The sequence below is a fragment of the Apaloderma vittatum genome, unplaced genomic scaffold (genome assembly GCF_000703405.1).
Source record: "Apaloderma vittatum isolate BGI_N311 unplaced genomic scaffold, ASM70340v1 scaffold16827, whole genome shotgun sequence".
Taxonomy (NCBI): domain Eukaryota; kingdom Metazoa; phylum Chordata; class Aves; order Trogoniformes; family Trogonidae; genus Apaloderma; species Apaloderma vittatum.
Genome location: NW_009724733.1, coordinates 58,843 through 74,601, shown reverse-complemented (window position 1 = coordinate 74,601; position 15,759 = coordinate 58,843). Strand labels below are relative to the sequence as shown.

At 39.2% G+C, this 15,759-nt stretch overlaps 1 protein-coding gene across 1 annotated transcript in view; it reads left to right on the top strand.

Moving 5' to 3' along the window:
• The window catches only part of WHSC1 (Wolf-Hirschhorn syndrome candidate 1), a 58,722-nt gene that overhangs the window by 36,526 nt on the left and 6,437 nt on the right, over positions 1–15,759 (top strand). The window contains 6 exon segments of the mRNA XM_009872640.1: positions 10,157–10,288; positions 11,359–11,482; positions 12,485–12,685; positions 13,346–13,525; positions 14,561–14,717; positions 15,432–15,637. Coding sequence (XP_009870942.1) covers positions 10,157–10,288; positions 11,359–11,482; positions 12,485–12,685; positions 13,346–13,525; positions 14,561–14,717; positions 15,432–15,637 — 1,000 coding nt within the window.

Sequence of the window (15,759 nt, the reverse complement as noted above, 5' to 3'; positions counted from 1 at the left end):
TGCTCAATACTTCAGAGTCTCCAAAAGCTCGGAGTATTTTTTTACTGCCTGTGTAAGGCTTGATGCAACCATCCAAAATCTCATGATATTTGTGAGAAGATGCACAGGTGATATATTCTCACTTCTTTTTTTAGCTTGGCCCTCCACCCCGCAGTAGAGTATAACCAGTATTTTTTTTATTTTTTTTTAAAAAAAGGGCTTTACACTGCTATTACTGATGGATAATTGGAACACGTATGTTCGTGTAGAATATATCTGCTTTAGCTTTTCAAACAATTTTTGTAGTTATTGGCTCGCTTTGTTAAATTGGATGGATTTGTTGACAGCGACTAAGCATCACAGTATCCTGCAAAGTCGAGATACTACTTCTGAACTTTGACAATGACATTGGGTTTGTTTTGGTTTTTTTCTTCTGTGAGAGGACAAAGTAAAGAACATGTAATACTCTGAATTCTTAGCTAGCCTGTCATTTTTCATATCCTCATGAAATATGAGCTGACCAGCAGGTGGCAGTTTAAAGAAGCCTGTGAAAGATTTTGAAGGTGTTGCTTTTACCATAGGTTCCTCCTATCTTCCCTAGAAGGAATTCTTTCTCCTTTCTGTAACATCCAGGGTCAAAACAAGCTCAGTTGCTGGTTATAACTACAATTTCTTGCATTTCCAAGGCCTAATAATGCAGGTTACAATAATGCAAGCCTTAAGTTTTATTCTTTTTCTGCATATTAAACAGTATATTTTTTCCTCGTTAGCTATTTGAGGCAGATTTGGTTTATCTGCATTTTTAGTGAGTGTTACATGTATCCACAAAGGAGAAAACCCGTGCAGTTCTTACAAGGTAAGGTATTTGTTTAAGAAGGCAGTCATGGGATGTGTACAACTTGCAACTAAAAAAATACGTCAGCTCTGTTTATCGTCCCTGGAGTCTAGCTGTCCCACAGTATACCACAAAAATATTCCAGGCACGCTTACTGAAGGTAAAAATAACTCTCTTTGAGATGCTAAGAACAGGAAGGAAGAAAGGAATTTGCGTTATTTTAAACAATCTACTGCCCTAAAGAAAAAAGACGAAGCCAACCTTGCAGGTTGTTAAAAAAAATCAGCATGCTTCTAGCTTTTCATTCTAGCTTCCTTCGAAGATAATTTTCTCTTTAAAACAGTACTTAAGGATAATTCAATATATAATGCCACCTTAATTCCTCTGACCTAGCAGACAGTTGTTTCCTGTGTTTGTTTCTATATGCCTATGGATTCTTATATTTTTTTCCTGTTTCGAAGCACCAGTAAGCAGTCAGGGGTATGTTTTTGTGGAACACTGCAAGTAATTGGACTTGTTTCTTGTTAGACCTCTGCTAACGCCTCTAACAGTTGATATGACCTGCATTGCCCACCATATCATACAGTTTTGTTACAATGCTTCTACTTTCCCGTTGAAAAAAAGTTTCAGGCTTGACTCTTGTTTTTTGGCAGCACGTTCTGTGTAGAAAATTTAAGTTTCTTATGTAATTATTCTCATCCTGTGTATTACTTAGGCTTCAGAGTGCAGAGAATCTGTTTACTGAATGTTTACATGATGTAGGTTTTTATTCCACGTCCCCTACCAAAGTATCATGAATATCTGTAGGCGATTTTACAATGTTTTAAAATGTTCTCAGAATTTTAATTAACTTTCCAGGCAAATTCAGAAATGCATAATATCCTTACCTGAAACGTCTAACTCCTGCTAATAATAAAAATGAAACTTGTCCCAGGCCGTCTTTTTTGCTATTACAGTACTGTGTACACTTGTGGCACCGCATACTTAAAGAGTTTATCTAGTCTAGCAGTATGGGCCAAACTATCATTCTTCATTCAGTTCAGGAATTCTTATACTGAAATAAAGAAAATGTTAACTGTAACGCAATTGGCTCTGTCAGTTTTTCTGTCTCCGTGTGGGTGCACGATAGATCGTCCTCTGAATACAGTCTGATCTATTGTTTGCTTATCGCTTACTGGCTTACGCTTAGATTTAAAAAAAATCCCAACAAACACAACCCAGCCCTCTAGCCACTGAGATTTTAATAGGGAGGAAAAAAAAAAAGAAAAGCAGTTGGGGTTTGTCTGCGGAAGAACTTAAAGAGTTTGCTTATCAGAACATGCGTGCTCCGGAGGTTTCTAGAGAAAGCTGGGAGCCAGCCCAGCCCAGCTCACTTCCTCCTGGATGAGTGTGGTGCAGCAGTCGCTGACTCTGAACTCAGGGCAGGAAGTCTGAGCTTGTAGCAGTGCCCTTCGTTTTAAGCAAAGTGAAATTTAGTAGCCAACGGCATTCAGAAGTCATGGAAACATGCTTCTAAAATGCTCCTGAAAGATGCAGGTAACCCAAGAGACTCACTTAAGCCACTGAGTGTCTTGAGATGACTCTGAAAGAGTGGTGGGTCACTCTTCGTGGGCTCTTTTTTTTAGGGACTGTGGAGGTGACCAAACAAAAAAAGCAGAAGGAAATAGTTTGTTTTCATTTTATATACCCCTAGCTTTAAAATCAGTATACATAGTGGGTTTCATTTCCCTTTGATGTTCTACAGATGGGATTATAAACCAAGAGAAGCTCAAGTAAAACCTGGGGAAGCGGGAGGGTTAACTTCTGTGGCTCTGGAAAAATTTGCCCTTTAGTTTCTTTTATAACCGCTTAGGCACAGTGTGACAGAACAGCAGCATTGTCTCAAATATGACTAAGACCAAAGCTTATGTTTTTAATGCTTAAGACATGCTGTAAAGCAAGCATATATGAGTAATATAAGAAGTGTTTTAATAAGACTGAATGAGTTAAGAAAGTGAGTTTTCCGAGGAGGAATTTTTTCCATTAAATTGCACTTTGGTAGCTAGAAAATTCTGAAAAGGCATATGACTGATGGAATAGTAACTGTTGGAGCCCGTTCCATAGATGCATAAAGCAGTTTTTCCACTCAAAATTTTCAAACTCATTTTGAATCTTCAAACAATTGGCAGGGAAAACTCATCTGAATTGGATCTCAGAGAGAAGGCCTAGTGAAGCACAGAGGTGTGAATGTTGTTCACTTGGCAATTGCTGACACACAGTGAATAGTACTTGAAATTTGTTTCTGCTCCATGAGGTATGAGGTTTTGCCACAACAAATACTGATAATCTAGTCCTTTAGGACACCCTTTAGCCAGGAGGTAATTAGAGTTAAAAAAAAAGACACCGGCACCCTCCCCTCCCCACCTCCAGGATAACATTCAGCCAGCAAAGATCCTTTTATAGATCATTTTTTGAAAACAAAGACTTAATCCTAAGCCTAAAACAGAAAGCACATTTAATAGCCAGGCCAACGGCTGATTGAGGGCCAGTCCGGACAAGGAAAGCGGTTGCATTTTATATTCTTGCTATGGTAACTTCTTAAATTCTCAGGTTGTGGATTGGATGAGTACAGCCATTTATTTTCAGACCCAGAATTTCTGAACCAATTTGTCCTTGTAATTACAGTGTAATGATTTTGCTGGCACTGGTATTTACTATTTGATTTTTGGAGTTGTCTGAATGGAAGTAGGAAATTTTTGATTTTTAATTTTTTTCTCAAATAAGTGAGTGGATGAAGCAAATGTCCACATAGGTATTTCACTTCATCCTCACCTGCTTCTTTGAAACACAGCGTCATCTGAATTTTTTAGTTCCAGGCTACCTTTTCTTGTATCTGCTGTGTCAGTATGATTGGATGCCAAGTGAGAATATGTCGGTACCCTTTTTCTTTTTCCTTTTTTTTTTAAGTTCCACAGATGTGGAACTAGCAATACCATTTGCAAAGTTCACCCACGTGATTCTAGAACTATGCAAGCTTGAGTGTACATACCCCCTAGCAGCAACATTTTTTTTTTCTTTTTTTTTTTTTAAAAAAAAGCCATGAGGAGTGAAGAATTGGCTCACATTTCTGCTGAGGTGTGTGGCTGAGACTGGAATGAAGTACCTGGTTGCAAAAAAATGCTTAAAATGTTGCTGTAGACTCAAACTCAACATTTAGATGTACTGAATGGTGTGAGAAATATTTCCCTATGTTAGTGCTTGTCCTTTCACCTTTGAACACTTTAACTGGTGGTGCAGTGAGCTGTGCAGTTAACTGAAACTCAGTGTTGCAGCTGAGGAAAGTCTTGCAGTTAGAAAAACATTTGAGAAGTGCCTTTGTACAAAATACTTCTGGCAAATCATCTTCCTGCCCTCTCCATTGTCTTTTTAGAGGCCTTCAGTTGAAAGGTAAAATTAAGAATATAAACATGTTCATCACAAAATGCACAGTGCTGGCTCGGTCTAATCCCTTTTAATACTGTTGTGTCTCCATGTCTTATTTTAAATTTACAGAGTTGCACACATTTCCTCCCTTTTCTTAGCCTGCCCAGCAGCCTCCATCAAAAACAAATTCTTACTTAACCGATGTATTTGTGAGAAGGAAACTCCATTACTCCACACTCCTTGCACCTGTATGCACATTTTACATCCCTTTTGCACAAAATGAGAAGTAATTCGGGGAAAAAAAAGTAAATCTTGTCCTTTTATTTAGCAGTTAAACAATTACGCAGTATTCAGTGGCAGTTGCTGGTGGAATCTGACTTTATACATCAACTATTGCAGTATGCAAAGCATCTTCATTCAGTTAAGAATTAACTGAAGTTTGCTTTCATAAGCATTCTTATGTAGTCTTTCTAAAAATAGGTCAATATTTGCCTGAAAGAATCCATTAAGTTCTGCTTTTGGTTGTTGTGAACAGGGAATTTTAGCATATAGTTCAAAGGAAAATTAAAAATACTTTGTGGATACAAAGTCTTGGATGTGCTCATTCCTGCGCCATTGTGGGTCTGAGTAGCTATTGACAAAAATAAAAAGTTGTATAAGATATATGATCAAATTATCTTGAGAGGAGTAGACCCAATTCTTAAACTAATGACTTGTTGGCACAATTTATAGATTTTCACAGGTAAAAATACAATACTAAGCCCAGTGAATTTACAGAAGTGCCAAAATTTTGTCACAATTTGACTCAGTCACAGGTATTTTTCCAATAACAAAGCTACAGAGAGCTTGAAAAGATGCAATCACATGTCCTCACATGTTCCCTTCAAGTCTTACGTGTGTGAGTAGTGAATAACAACTGATACACGTGGGAAGGGAAAGATTGCCTTGGGAACCCGACCGTAAACGTGGTGCCGCTTCTGCGAGCAACTGTGTTCTGAACCTCCTTACTCCCTGGAGCGCTGGCCCAGCCCAAACGAAGAGCAAAGCTCCTCGTGACTTGGGGTTTAGGCCAGTTTTTCGTCCTTTTTGCTCGTGGACGCAGATGCGCAGTTGCCAGTAAAAAGAGCTGGATTTGGTTTCTGAAATGCTGCCCGGTTGCTCAGTGTTCAGGCAGCGCGGTGTGAGAGCCCCTGCAGGCAAGCCCCTGCAAAATGCTGTTGAGGTTCAGTAATGGAAGGAAGTGGGAAGGAGAGCCTGACTGATGTGCAAAATGTAAAATTTAATGGTGCTTGCGATGATACGAACTTCAACAGAGGAAGAGTATCTTCAGTGTTGCAGCATCAGTAACTGCTAAGGAAAAGTGGAGGTGATTAGATAGAGTTTGGGTGCAATTTCGTGGCAGAAGCTTGTCACTTGCTATAAATCTGAAGTGAACAGCCTTGCCTTTTTTCCCCCTAAATTTACACTCCTAAAAATAGTACTTTGCCATTGTGAGAAATAAGAAATTACTCAAAATGTAAACCATAATAAAACAGCAAACCAGCAACTGCTAGAAATTGCTAATTAGCAGGTTTTGCCACTAATCTAACCGTTGATTACTTTGAACATTGGCCTGAGTATCAAAAGAGTTAATTACTTGCCGTTTACTTTGCTAAGGAGATTATATTACAGAAGTAAGGACAAGACAAGCTCTGGCATGATCACAGGGGAAAGATTTACATTTGTAACTTAACAGTGAAAGAAAAAAGCCCCCAAAAACCTGTGCTGAATTTTATTGAATGCTATGATTGGGGCACTTGTATGTGAACTATTAGACCTTCCATTCTGGAACGTTGAGTTAAAAAACCACATAAAAGTGTTACATTTAATTTTAGAGGTGGATGTGTTTCCCATCCGCATGAAACTGATTTCCAGCCATTGTCTTGTAAATCACCTTTAGTTCGTATTTTTATTGTGAAACTCAACTGTCCCCTTGGTGAATCAAAAGCTGCTGGTGCTGCTGCAGCTTGCTTTGGGGTACAAATACAATTTTCCTCAACCATCTTGTGCTCTACCTGTCATTAGGTTGTAAGTCCTCTCCAAGAAATGTTAGATGAAGGTTGCCTCAGCCTCTTCTCCACAGGCTGAGGGGACAGGCACTCATTTTACTTCCCTGGTATTTCCGTTGGCTCTTCTAGGATAACTTCAGGAGCTGAGGTGTAGAATACACTCTTTATTGAGGGAGCTTTCTCAAAAGATGGTTATATAGAACGGAGATTATTTGCAGTGGCAGAGAGTGTTTTGCCTTCTGCAAGGTATAAATAAGGCTAATTTAGGGTCAAACTGAATTATTCTAAAGAAATGTTTCCCTCTCTCATGATGGGGAATCGGCTAGCCTCCCCCTTTACTAGCTCCCTAAAATTAGCCAGTATGAACACTCAGGTGCTGGTGGAGTGGATGCGAGGTGTGGATGAGTTACACGTAAGGTGGCTGCTGGATGCGATGGCTGAACCTTTGGTCGTGGTAGCAGGGACCAAGACAAGCGCTCTGCTGCAGCAGCAGCCGCCTGCTTCACAAGGTAGAAGTTTATCGCTGAGCTGCCTCTGCATGTGTTGATTCTTTAGAGTTGGCCATGAGCAGGTATCTGGTCTGGTCTGTGTAGTGCAAAACTTGTGGTTGATAGAGCATTTGATTTGTGAAGCCTATGAGGCTTCTGACAGATGTAAGGGAAAGATTTTCAAAGACACTCTAAGTCTGGTAGCCATACAGTTGGTGAATTAAGGGTATTTTGTTCATGCCACGGGTGTTGGTGTTCATGCTTGAAATCCGACATTAATCTCTAGGCAGGTGTAAATTGTCTACTCTTATCTCGAACGGGCTGACAGAATTTGGGGTTTGTTGTCACATCTGTGATACAGGGTTTGATTCTTGCCAGCACTGCTCAGTTTTGGCTTGGTAATGGTTCAATGGAAATAAAGGGCTGGTGCATTAATTCTGAGGCAGTGAAATCTCAGTTTTGTAGGAAAAAGGCTGCCAACCTCTGGTTCACAAATGGCTGGGATATTGTGACCTATATCTAGGGCAGGTTCTGAAAAAGGCATCATCTGCCGATAGGGTTACCTTTCCATGCAGAGGTTTGCTTCGTTTGAACGTTTTACAGGTATATAAGCCAAAGAAAAGTGAGGAAAGGGGGCTGGTTAGCTCAGTTGGTTGAGCATGGTGCTGATAACACCAAGGTCGTGGGTTCGATCCCCGTTCAGTCCCCATGTGTTGCCTGATCTAGTTGAGAGGCGTCCCTGCCATAACAGAGAGGTTGGATTAAATGATCCCTAAGGTCCCTTCTAGCCTAGGCCATTCTATGATTCTGTGAAACCATTGCTTTGAAACAAACCTTATTCTCTTGCGACTGAATATATTTGTCACTGGATATGTTTTGTTTCTCTGCTCTGCCTTCAAAAGTAGTGAGCTGGAGGAAGAGGAGTGCTTTTCTCAAGGGCAAGACTTGAGAGCTTTAGCTGCTGGAAAGAAGACAGAAAAAGAAGAATATCTTAACTCTTAAGTTGTTTTGATTTTTTTTTCCTCGGGATTTTAAGTGTGCTTGGTGATGTGAGGAAAAGACGGGCGACAACTATAGTGTCAAGTTAACCATGTTGTTGTGTTTACAACACAGAGTGCCTTTTTTTTTTCTTAAGGGGAAAAGAAATACGGATCCAAGACCTCCTAGCTTATTTTTTTCTTTTCTAAACATGACTAATTTTGGCTAGTTGAAACAGGAACATAACGAGGTACTAAAAATGTTAGAGCAGTGCACTGCTTATGCTGATTAACATTCCTGTGGGAACAGTTTAAACAGAAATAAGCGTGTGTGTAAGTTTACTTAAACCGTAAGGGAAAACGTCATCGTGTTTTTGCCAAGCTACGTCCCTACCTTTCTTTATCTGCTCCCTTGCAGCTAGAACTGGCTGCTCCTGGCCATGCACTTGGGTTGCATTTGCCATTCTCTGTTTCACAGCTCCTTCTAGGGGACAGAGATTTCCTGGTGCCTGAACAAAGCAGTGATTTTACATGCAGTTTCTTTTAGCCACTTTTAAAACAGTCAGACAGAATCTCCAAATCGCTCCTCTTGTAGAAATATTCACAGGTGAAGTGCAGGTACGAATCACTTTGATAATACACATTTGTACAGAGAAAATGCATTTATACCCCTGCAAGTAATCTAGAAAAAAAAACACAAATCAATCTTCAATCTGATCCAATTTACAAAATATTTTTCAACGTGGTCAAGGAAAGCAAACGCTAAAAGGAGGGATGTAAGTAGGCTGGTAGCAACAGTGAGAAGTAATCACTCAAAACCAGTGTTTCTAAAGGGATTTTATAAAGATTAAGGCTCATTCGGCTTTACATTTTTCTCCCTTATTTCAAAACAATCACTTCCAAAAAAATTTGCACTTTACGTGGAGGTTGGCTGATAGGTAGGTTGCACGTAGCTGTCTCCATTACTTGGTAAGCTGGGCCATTTTTAATAGTTACTGTGTTTTACTATAAACAAATACAAGATCATGTGTCCAAAAACTGAAATCAGTTTCTTCATATAAAGCAAGGTGCCTGTATCCTGACAAACAGTTATTGACAAAATGATCTACTGAGTACCTTGACAATATAGAGTGACTTCCAGTGCTGTGTTGGCAAGACTTAGGGAGATCCTTACGCGATGGAGCAGAAGCGATGAAGAGGAGTAGCACGTTGATTTGCTTTGGTTATTGTTATTATGAGACTGATAATGGGTATTCCTTCCCGTTCTCATGCCTGATTTTCCAACAGCCTCTTTAAAGTACAGATAAGGTTTAGAGAAAAACCAGCAAAATTATGCTGGAAAAAAAATTCTTTAGTGATACAATTAGAGGGTGTTCTGGCTTACCTCCAGCATGCTTCCACAGGAGGTGGAATATCTGGTTCCAAAGGACTTTTAATATAGCTGAATTACGTGGAGAAAGCATCATCAGCTGTGAGTCGCCGTTAGACAACTCACAAGGGATGTGAGGTGGTATTTTTGATGGTATGTGTGAATAACCATTAGAAGAAGCTCAAAGAGAAGTGACAGGTTTCTTTTGCAATTCAAAATTGTGATGCTCTCCTGGAGAATGTACTTGGTGCGACATGACTCATTGGGTATCATGTGGGGACAACGCTGTGAAATCTGCATCTTCTGGTGTAATGCGAGATGAGATGACTCACTTGTCCATTCCCTCCCTAGATTCTATCGAGCTGAAAACTGCCCTATATTTTCCTTTAAATATGTTACTGGGGTTGTTTTTTGAAGTAAATTATGATTTTTTTAAAAAAAAATCCCCCATCTTTAATATATCTAGATCTGTCATGTAAGATTTATCCATAATGGGGCTATCTTTTGTGGTGTTTTGAATTCATTGTTGGCTGCAACGTTCTTTAAACATACTCCCAGAACCACTTCTTTCTTTCCTTCCTTTCTCTCTTCTCTATATATTGCCACTTTCTTGGAGACTGTTTGGGTCAGAGACTTTCATATGCAGCTCTAAGTTTACAAGCTTCTTTCTAAAATTAACTGTTTCTCTCTCTTAAAACACATATTCAAACTTTAATCGAGGGACTTGAAGATATTCCTGTGTTACTGGCTAGTCACTTCTAGTTCACTATTACCGAACTGAGTATAAATAAAATGCCATATTACAAAGTTTTGGTGTTTTTTGGCTGCTGTTGAGCTGTTGAGGTTGATCATTAGGTAATCCTTTTGATGAGGCTTCCACAGATGCATACTCTGGTTTCAATCAAGCTTTTTTTTTTAAAGTGGAGGAAAGCAAAACCAAAAGAGTGCATCTCAATCTGCTAGTCTGAATTGCAGCGTGCTTGCTTCCTTTAGTTGATATTCTGTGCAAACCTGCCCATACGTGACTGCTTTCTCTAACATGTATGTTTGATCTTCAGATCTCCGATGGCCAAGGAGATGAGCGATCAGAGTCTCCCTATGAAAGTGCTGATGAAACTCAGACTGAAGTGTCTATATCATCCAAAAAATCTGAGCGAGGAGCAGGAACAAAAAAAGAATATGTGTGTCAGGTGAGAGATGTTAGCTGGCGCAATGAGCTATGTTTTCGGAGATTTCCTAGAAAAAAAAGTCTTTTTAAATATGGAAATGACAATAGTACAGCAGAAACAGGGTTATGGTGTGTCCGAGGTGCCTGTTAGTGATGAGGGTGCCATGCCATTAAATGGAATCCTCATTCCTGCCTTTTTTTTTTATTTCCTTGACCTCCAGTAAGTGACTTAACCTTTCTGCTTGAGTTTCCAGATCTCTAAGATAAGTATAGTTTGTACCTTGGAATAAACGCGAGGGTGTTGCCAGGTAACTAGTTAAGTGGTTGAGAAGAGCTGCTCGCTTATCTGTTAATAGAGAGGGGGAGGTAAAACCCAGTGGGTTTTGTGCTTCTGCGCGCAGCAGAGATTGCCGCGGTGCATTGGTAGCAGCGCGCGTGTGGCGAGCTGATAGAAAGCAAAAAGCTTTCTCAGAACTATTCCAGAAGATTCCTTAAATTAAGAAATGCTAACACCAAGCAAATGGGCAGATCGAATTTGTTTCCACAAGGCCGAGCAAAGAGTTCTATTTCCATTTCTTGTACATAGTGATGATGAGGCTGTATCTATCTTTAACTGTTGGCTGATGCCTTAAATTCTGCCAGCATTATTGTTTGGTTCATTTTTAGTTACGCGTGTGTCATTGCTAACCACTCGGACATAGAGGTATCATTGTGCCAGCTAGATTAATTCCCTTTTGCCGCGGAAAAGGAAAACAAGGATGGTTTTTAACCCTACTCAGATGCATCAGTGTGCTCAGGGAAAAATTTCTTAAAGCTTTTTTTTCTTTTCCTTTTTTTTTGCCAAGTTGTATTTACTCATGAACTGTGGTTCTGTGAGTGATATTTCTAGCTGTTTAACGGCTCTCTCTTATTTGTTTCAACTGGAAGCCAGGGCACATGATGATGCTTGTAAGATTATCTTTCACTTGTTAAATTTGATTTCAACAATGGGAAAAGAGATTTTGAGGAGTGATATATGAGAGGGAATAAAGAAAACAGTTTCTTCCACATATGAACTTTTCTTTAACATTCAATGCCTTTGTGTTGTAAAAGCTGTGTGAAAAAACAGGTGATCTCCTCCTGTGTGAAGGACTTTGCTATCGAGCTTTTCACCTAAGCTGCCTTGGGCTCTCTGGAAGACCAGCAGGAAAATTCATTTGTAGTGAATGTACATCAGGCAAGTTTGTCCCTTTCTATTAATTTAAAAAAAAAAAAAAAAAAAAAAAGAAAGTAGTTTTCCCATACGTTGTTCTAGGAAATCCTCCGGGACAAAGTATGTATCTTTGGAGAAACCATGTTTATGCTTTGGTGCCTGACGAGGGTGGGAGTTCGTACAGCACCGTTAAATGTTCAGTGAGAACTCTATTGCAGCTTGGCTGATTTAGTCTGAATTCCTTTGCCTTAATAACTGCACAATATTTGCCCTCTGAGTGCAATTACAGATTAGATTTGAAGTCAGTCACAAAGAGTTCAGAAATCCGAGGCAAAAAAATCAGCAAGTGAAACATTTTAAGTCCTTTTTCAGTCCTTTGTGTGTCTACATCAATCTTTTGCTTTTCCTGTTAAAAGACTACCTTATTGCTATTAATTTCATTTGCTTTTAATCCTGTAATAACTGCTTGAAAGTTCTTAATCTTAAAATTTTACATAAAAGCTTTGCGTTCTTGCTCATAAGCTCATGGTGAACCTTATTGGAACAAAGATGCTTCCAAAACAAAACAAAGCTGTTCCAAGCGGTCCAGAGAGGAGATTAACAGATGCTTGTCTTGTTTTCTGGATCTACTTCCAGTTTCACAACATTGTGGACAACGCATCATCCTGTTTCAGTGCTTTGCAAAAAATAAAATAAAAAATTCATAGTCGTCCTGGCACACTGAGGCTTATAAATAAGAACGTAAAAGCAGATCGGTGAGGGTTTGGGTGCTGTGTACGCTTTAGCTGCAGGGGGTTCGCACTGTAACTGCTTTATCTGTATCTGAGCAGATTAGATTTAAACCAAAGAATTAAATAGATTGCTGCATCAATTAATAGAATTTTATCTGAGTTTGGTTAAAGAAAAAAAAAAAGCACAACAAAAGCAACTCCCCCACGCGTTACAAAATCTCACGACAGAAGCATTTTAAATTCATATGTTTGGGTGAATACTTGGTTACATTATTTTTACTGCTTTTGCCACTAGGTGTGCATACCTGTTTTGTGTGTAAAGAGAGAAAGGCAGATGTGAAACGCTGTGTCGTATCCCACTGCGGGAAATTCTACCATGAAGCTTGTGTGAAAAAATTTCATCTTACTGTGTTTGAGAACAGGGGGTTTCGATGTCCTCTCCACAGCTGCCTCAGTTGTCATGTTAGTAACCCCTCACATCCACGAATTTCAAAAGGTAGTTTCATTTTACGTTTTTATGACTGATGAATTAAGTCTGTTTATGGTATTTTAAGGTAAGGAATCTGTCAGTTTAATAGCTGCTGGGTGTAATTTTTCAGGCACGCATGGACTACAGTTTGATTCGGGATTTTTTTTTTTTAATAATAAATGAATAATTTTTAGTCAACATTTGTATTGACCTTGTTCATGTTCTTGTTTTTAACTAGCTTTCAGTTATCTGTAGTTAACCATGTTAAATCTAGAATGCATATACGATGAGGAGAGTCAGGCTGAGCATAGCGAAGGCAAGACCTGCAAATGCAGAAATACTGCAGCAAGGTTGGAGACATTTGGTTCTGTGCGTATTTTTAGCTTTGGACAATATCTGTAGATAAAATAGCATGACTGAGGAAAGCTTGTCTACCCTGGCGTGCATAGTTAAAACCTTCACATTTAAATATTACAGTGCTTTAAACTCAGTACGGGGTTCTTCAAAAACCTTTGTTAATCCAGTATTGTTGCTAAATGCTAATATGCAGACTTTGAAAACATAATTGATTTATTTTTGTGTGTATTTAAGCTACTTCAGGCAGAACTGCCTTTTTTTTTTCTTTTTTTGCTAGCTCAGATAATCAGTTTTGTTCAAAATTAACACAGCAGTGTTCTGCTTTGCTAGGGAAGATGATGCGTTGTGTCCGCTGTCCTGTCGCATACCATGCTGGAGACGTTTGCATTGCTGCGGGATGTGCCGTCATCGCTTCCAACAGCATTGTGTGTTCCAATCATTTCACTGCCATGAAAGGAAAAAGCCATCACGCGCATGTCAATGTGAGCTGGTGCTTTGTGTGTTCAAAAGGTAAACGGATGTGAAAAACTCTTTGGTAAATATGAGGCATCAAAACATTTTATTCTTCACATTTATTTTACTAATCCGTGTGTAGAAAATTATTAGAAATCTGGCATATTAGGTTAGGCTCCCTTAGGTACTGAGATAACTTCAGGCTGGCTTGTGCTGCTTCAAGTTTTTGAGTTTTCTGTTTTGCAGATACAATTTATTAAAGAATGTTTTTACTTGGACTTTGTCCAGCAACCAGAAGCCTGATTTAATTCTTTACCAAAGGCACGTAACGAGAAGTATTTCTCTGTTCTTTCCCCTGTGTTCAGTGTACTGACGCTTTTTGTGTTTCTTTATTGCTAAATACATAATATTAAAACATAAATATTTTGAGAGTTGCTTTTAGTTTCGCAGCAGACAGCAAGTTGAGTTAGTATTAGTTGCTGCTTGGAGTGCCTCTAATTAAGGCTGTTTTGGCTTATATTGTGCAATAAATTTATGTCTTATTGAGAACCACAAAATGCACAGCGCTGATTAAACTGGAGCAGTGAAAGTTTACCTGATTTGTTAACAAATTAACGTGCAGCGTAGCAGCTTTTAAGCTGCAGCTAACTTTCCACTTGATAATTCATGGAACAAACTAACAACCTGATTCCCCCCAGGAAAAACATGACAGTTAAAATTTTTTAAATTTTTCATGTGGTGAAATATTAATATCTATTAAGCTGTATTAAGTATATTGTAGTTGCGAAAGTAACACGAAGTAATTATAATTTGTGGTGCATTTTTCTGGCTTTTTTATCGCTAGCTTGCTTGTTACTTTGTATGCATTACTAATCCAAGTCTGCCAGGCATTCAAATTAGAAAGGACCCTTTGGGTTTTGTACACAAGTAAACGATAGGTGTTTGTTGCAGGCCAGCATGTTTTAACTGTTTATTTTCTAAGGGAACCCACCTCCTGTGTGTCGCACCACTTTGAACCTGGTTGCAATGCAAAGCTTCTTATTTTTGTCTCGATGTTATTCAAACATGTGGTTTTTATTTTTCTCTCTGAAGGAGGAAGCTTGTTGTGCTGCGAGTCGTGTCCTGCAGCCTTTCACCCCGACTGCTTAAATATCGAAATGCCAGATGGGAGCTGGTACTGCAATGACTGCAGGGCAGGGAAGAAGCTCCATTTCCAGGATATTATTTGGGTTAAACTGGGCAACTACAGGTCTGATGAACAGATTAATTTTGTTTTACAGTACTGGCATGCCTAATTAGGGCTCCTCCAGTTGGTTGCTTCCGTAGGCCAGCCTTGCTCCCTGAACTAGGGACCCCATGTCCTTGCACGCTTCAGGTTCAAAGACTTGTAGCTTCACTGTTTACCCCCAGAGGACTCCGTGTAGTCTCCTGACCTCTGCTTCCAGTGCATGAGTCTTCAACTCCTTAGATTTCAGAGATCTCTTCAACTAATTAACCTGCTATAGCTTGTAATTGGCTAAATTACTGCCTTGCAGGCTGGGAGATAAGTCACTCAGGTTGTCAGGTTTCCACTTTGTTGAGATTTGAGTGAGATAGAGTGGGTGGGGTTTACCCAAGAGAGCATTAATACCTGTCTCTTGATCTTTGAGAGTTAACAGCCTTGTTAAAGGTGATGGTTTTTTTAAAGATGGTGTTAAAGATGCAAAGACCTTGTAAGTTTATTATACAGGCAGGCAAAAGTCTCACAGACTTGACTGTCTGGCTTTCCTTTTCTAATCCTTTCTTCTCTCTTTGCCTGGTGATTGAGGGGAGGAAATTATTTTAAATCCATTTGGATCTTGGAAATAATAGTTCTTGGAAATAATAGTTGGTTACTGCTGTTTAGGGTGGTTTTGTTAAACTGTCTCTTGCAGAAAGAGCTTGACTAAAATGCTGTATTTTTTTATTTGTATTTCTGTGCTAGATGGTGGCCTGCAGAAGTTTGCCATCCAAAAAACGTTCCCCCAAATATCCAGAAAATGAAGCATGAAATCGGAGAATTCCCTGTGTTTTTCTTTGGTTCTAAGGATTACTACTGGACGCACCAAGCGCGGGTGTTCCCTTACATGGAGGGAGATAGAGGGAGTAGATACCAGGGCATCAAAGGAATTGGAAAAGTCTTCAAAAATGGTACATAGCTAAAAGTAAACAAAAATAATCTTGTGATGTGCATGTATTTACTACCCACATAGCCTTGGGTCTGGTTTTGTACATTTGTTTAACAATGTTGATTTTTTTTTAAAAAAATATGT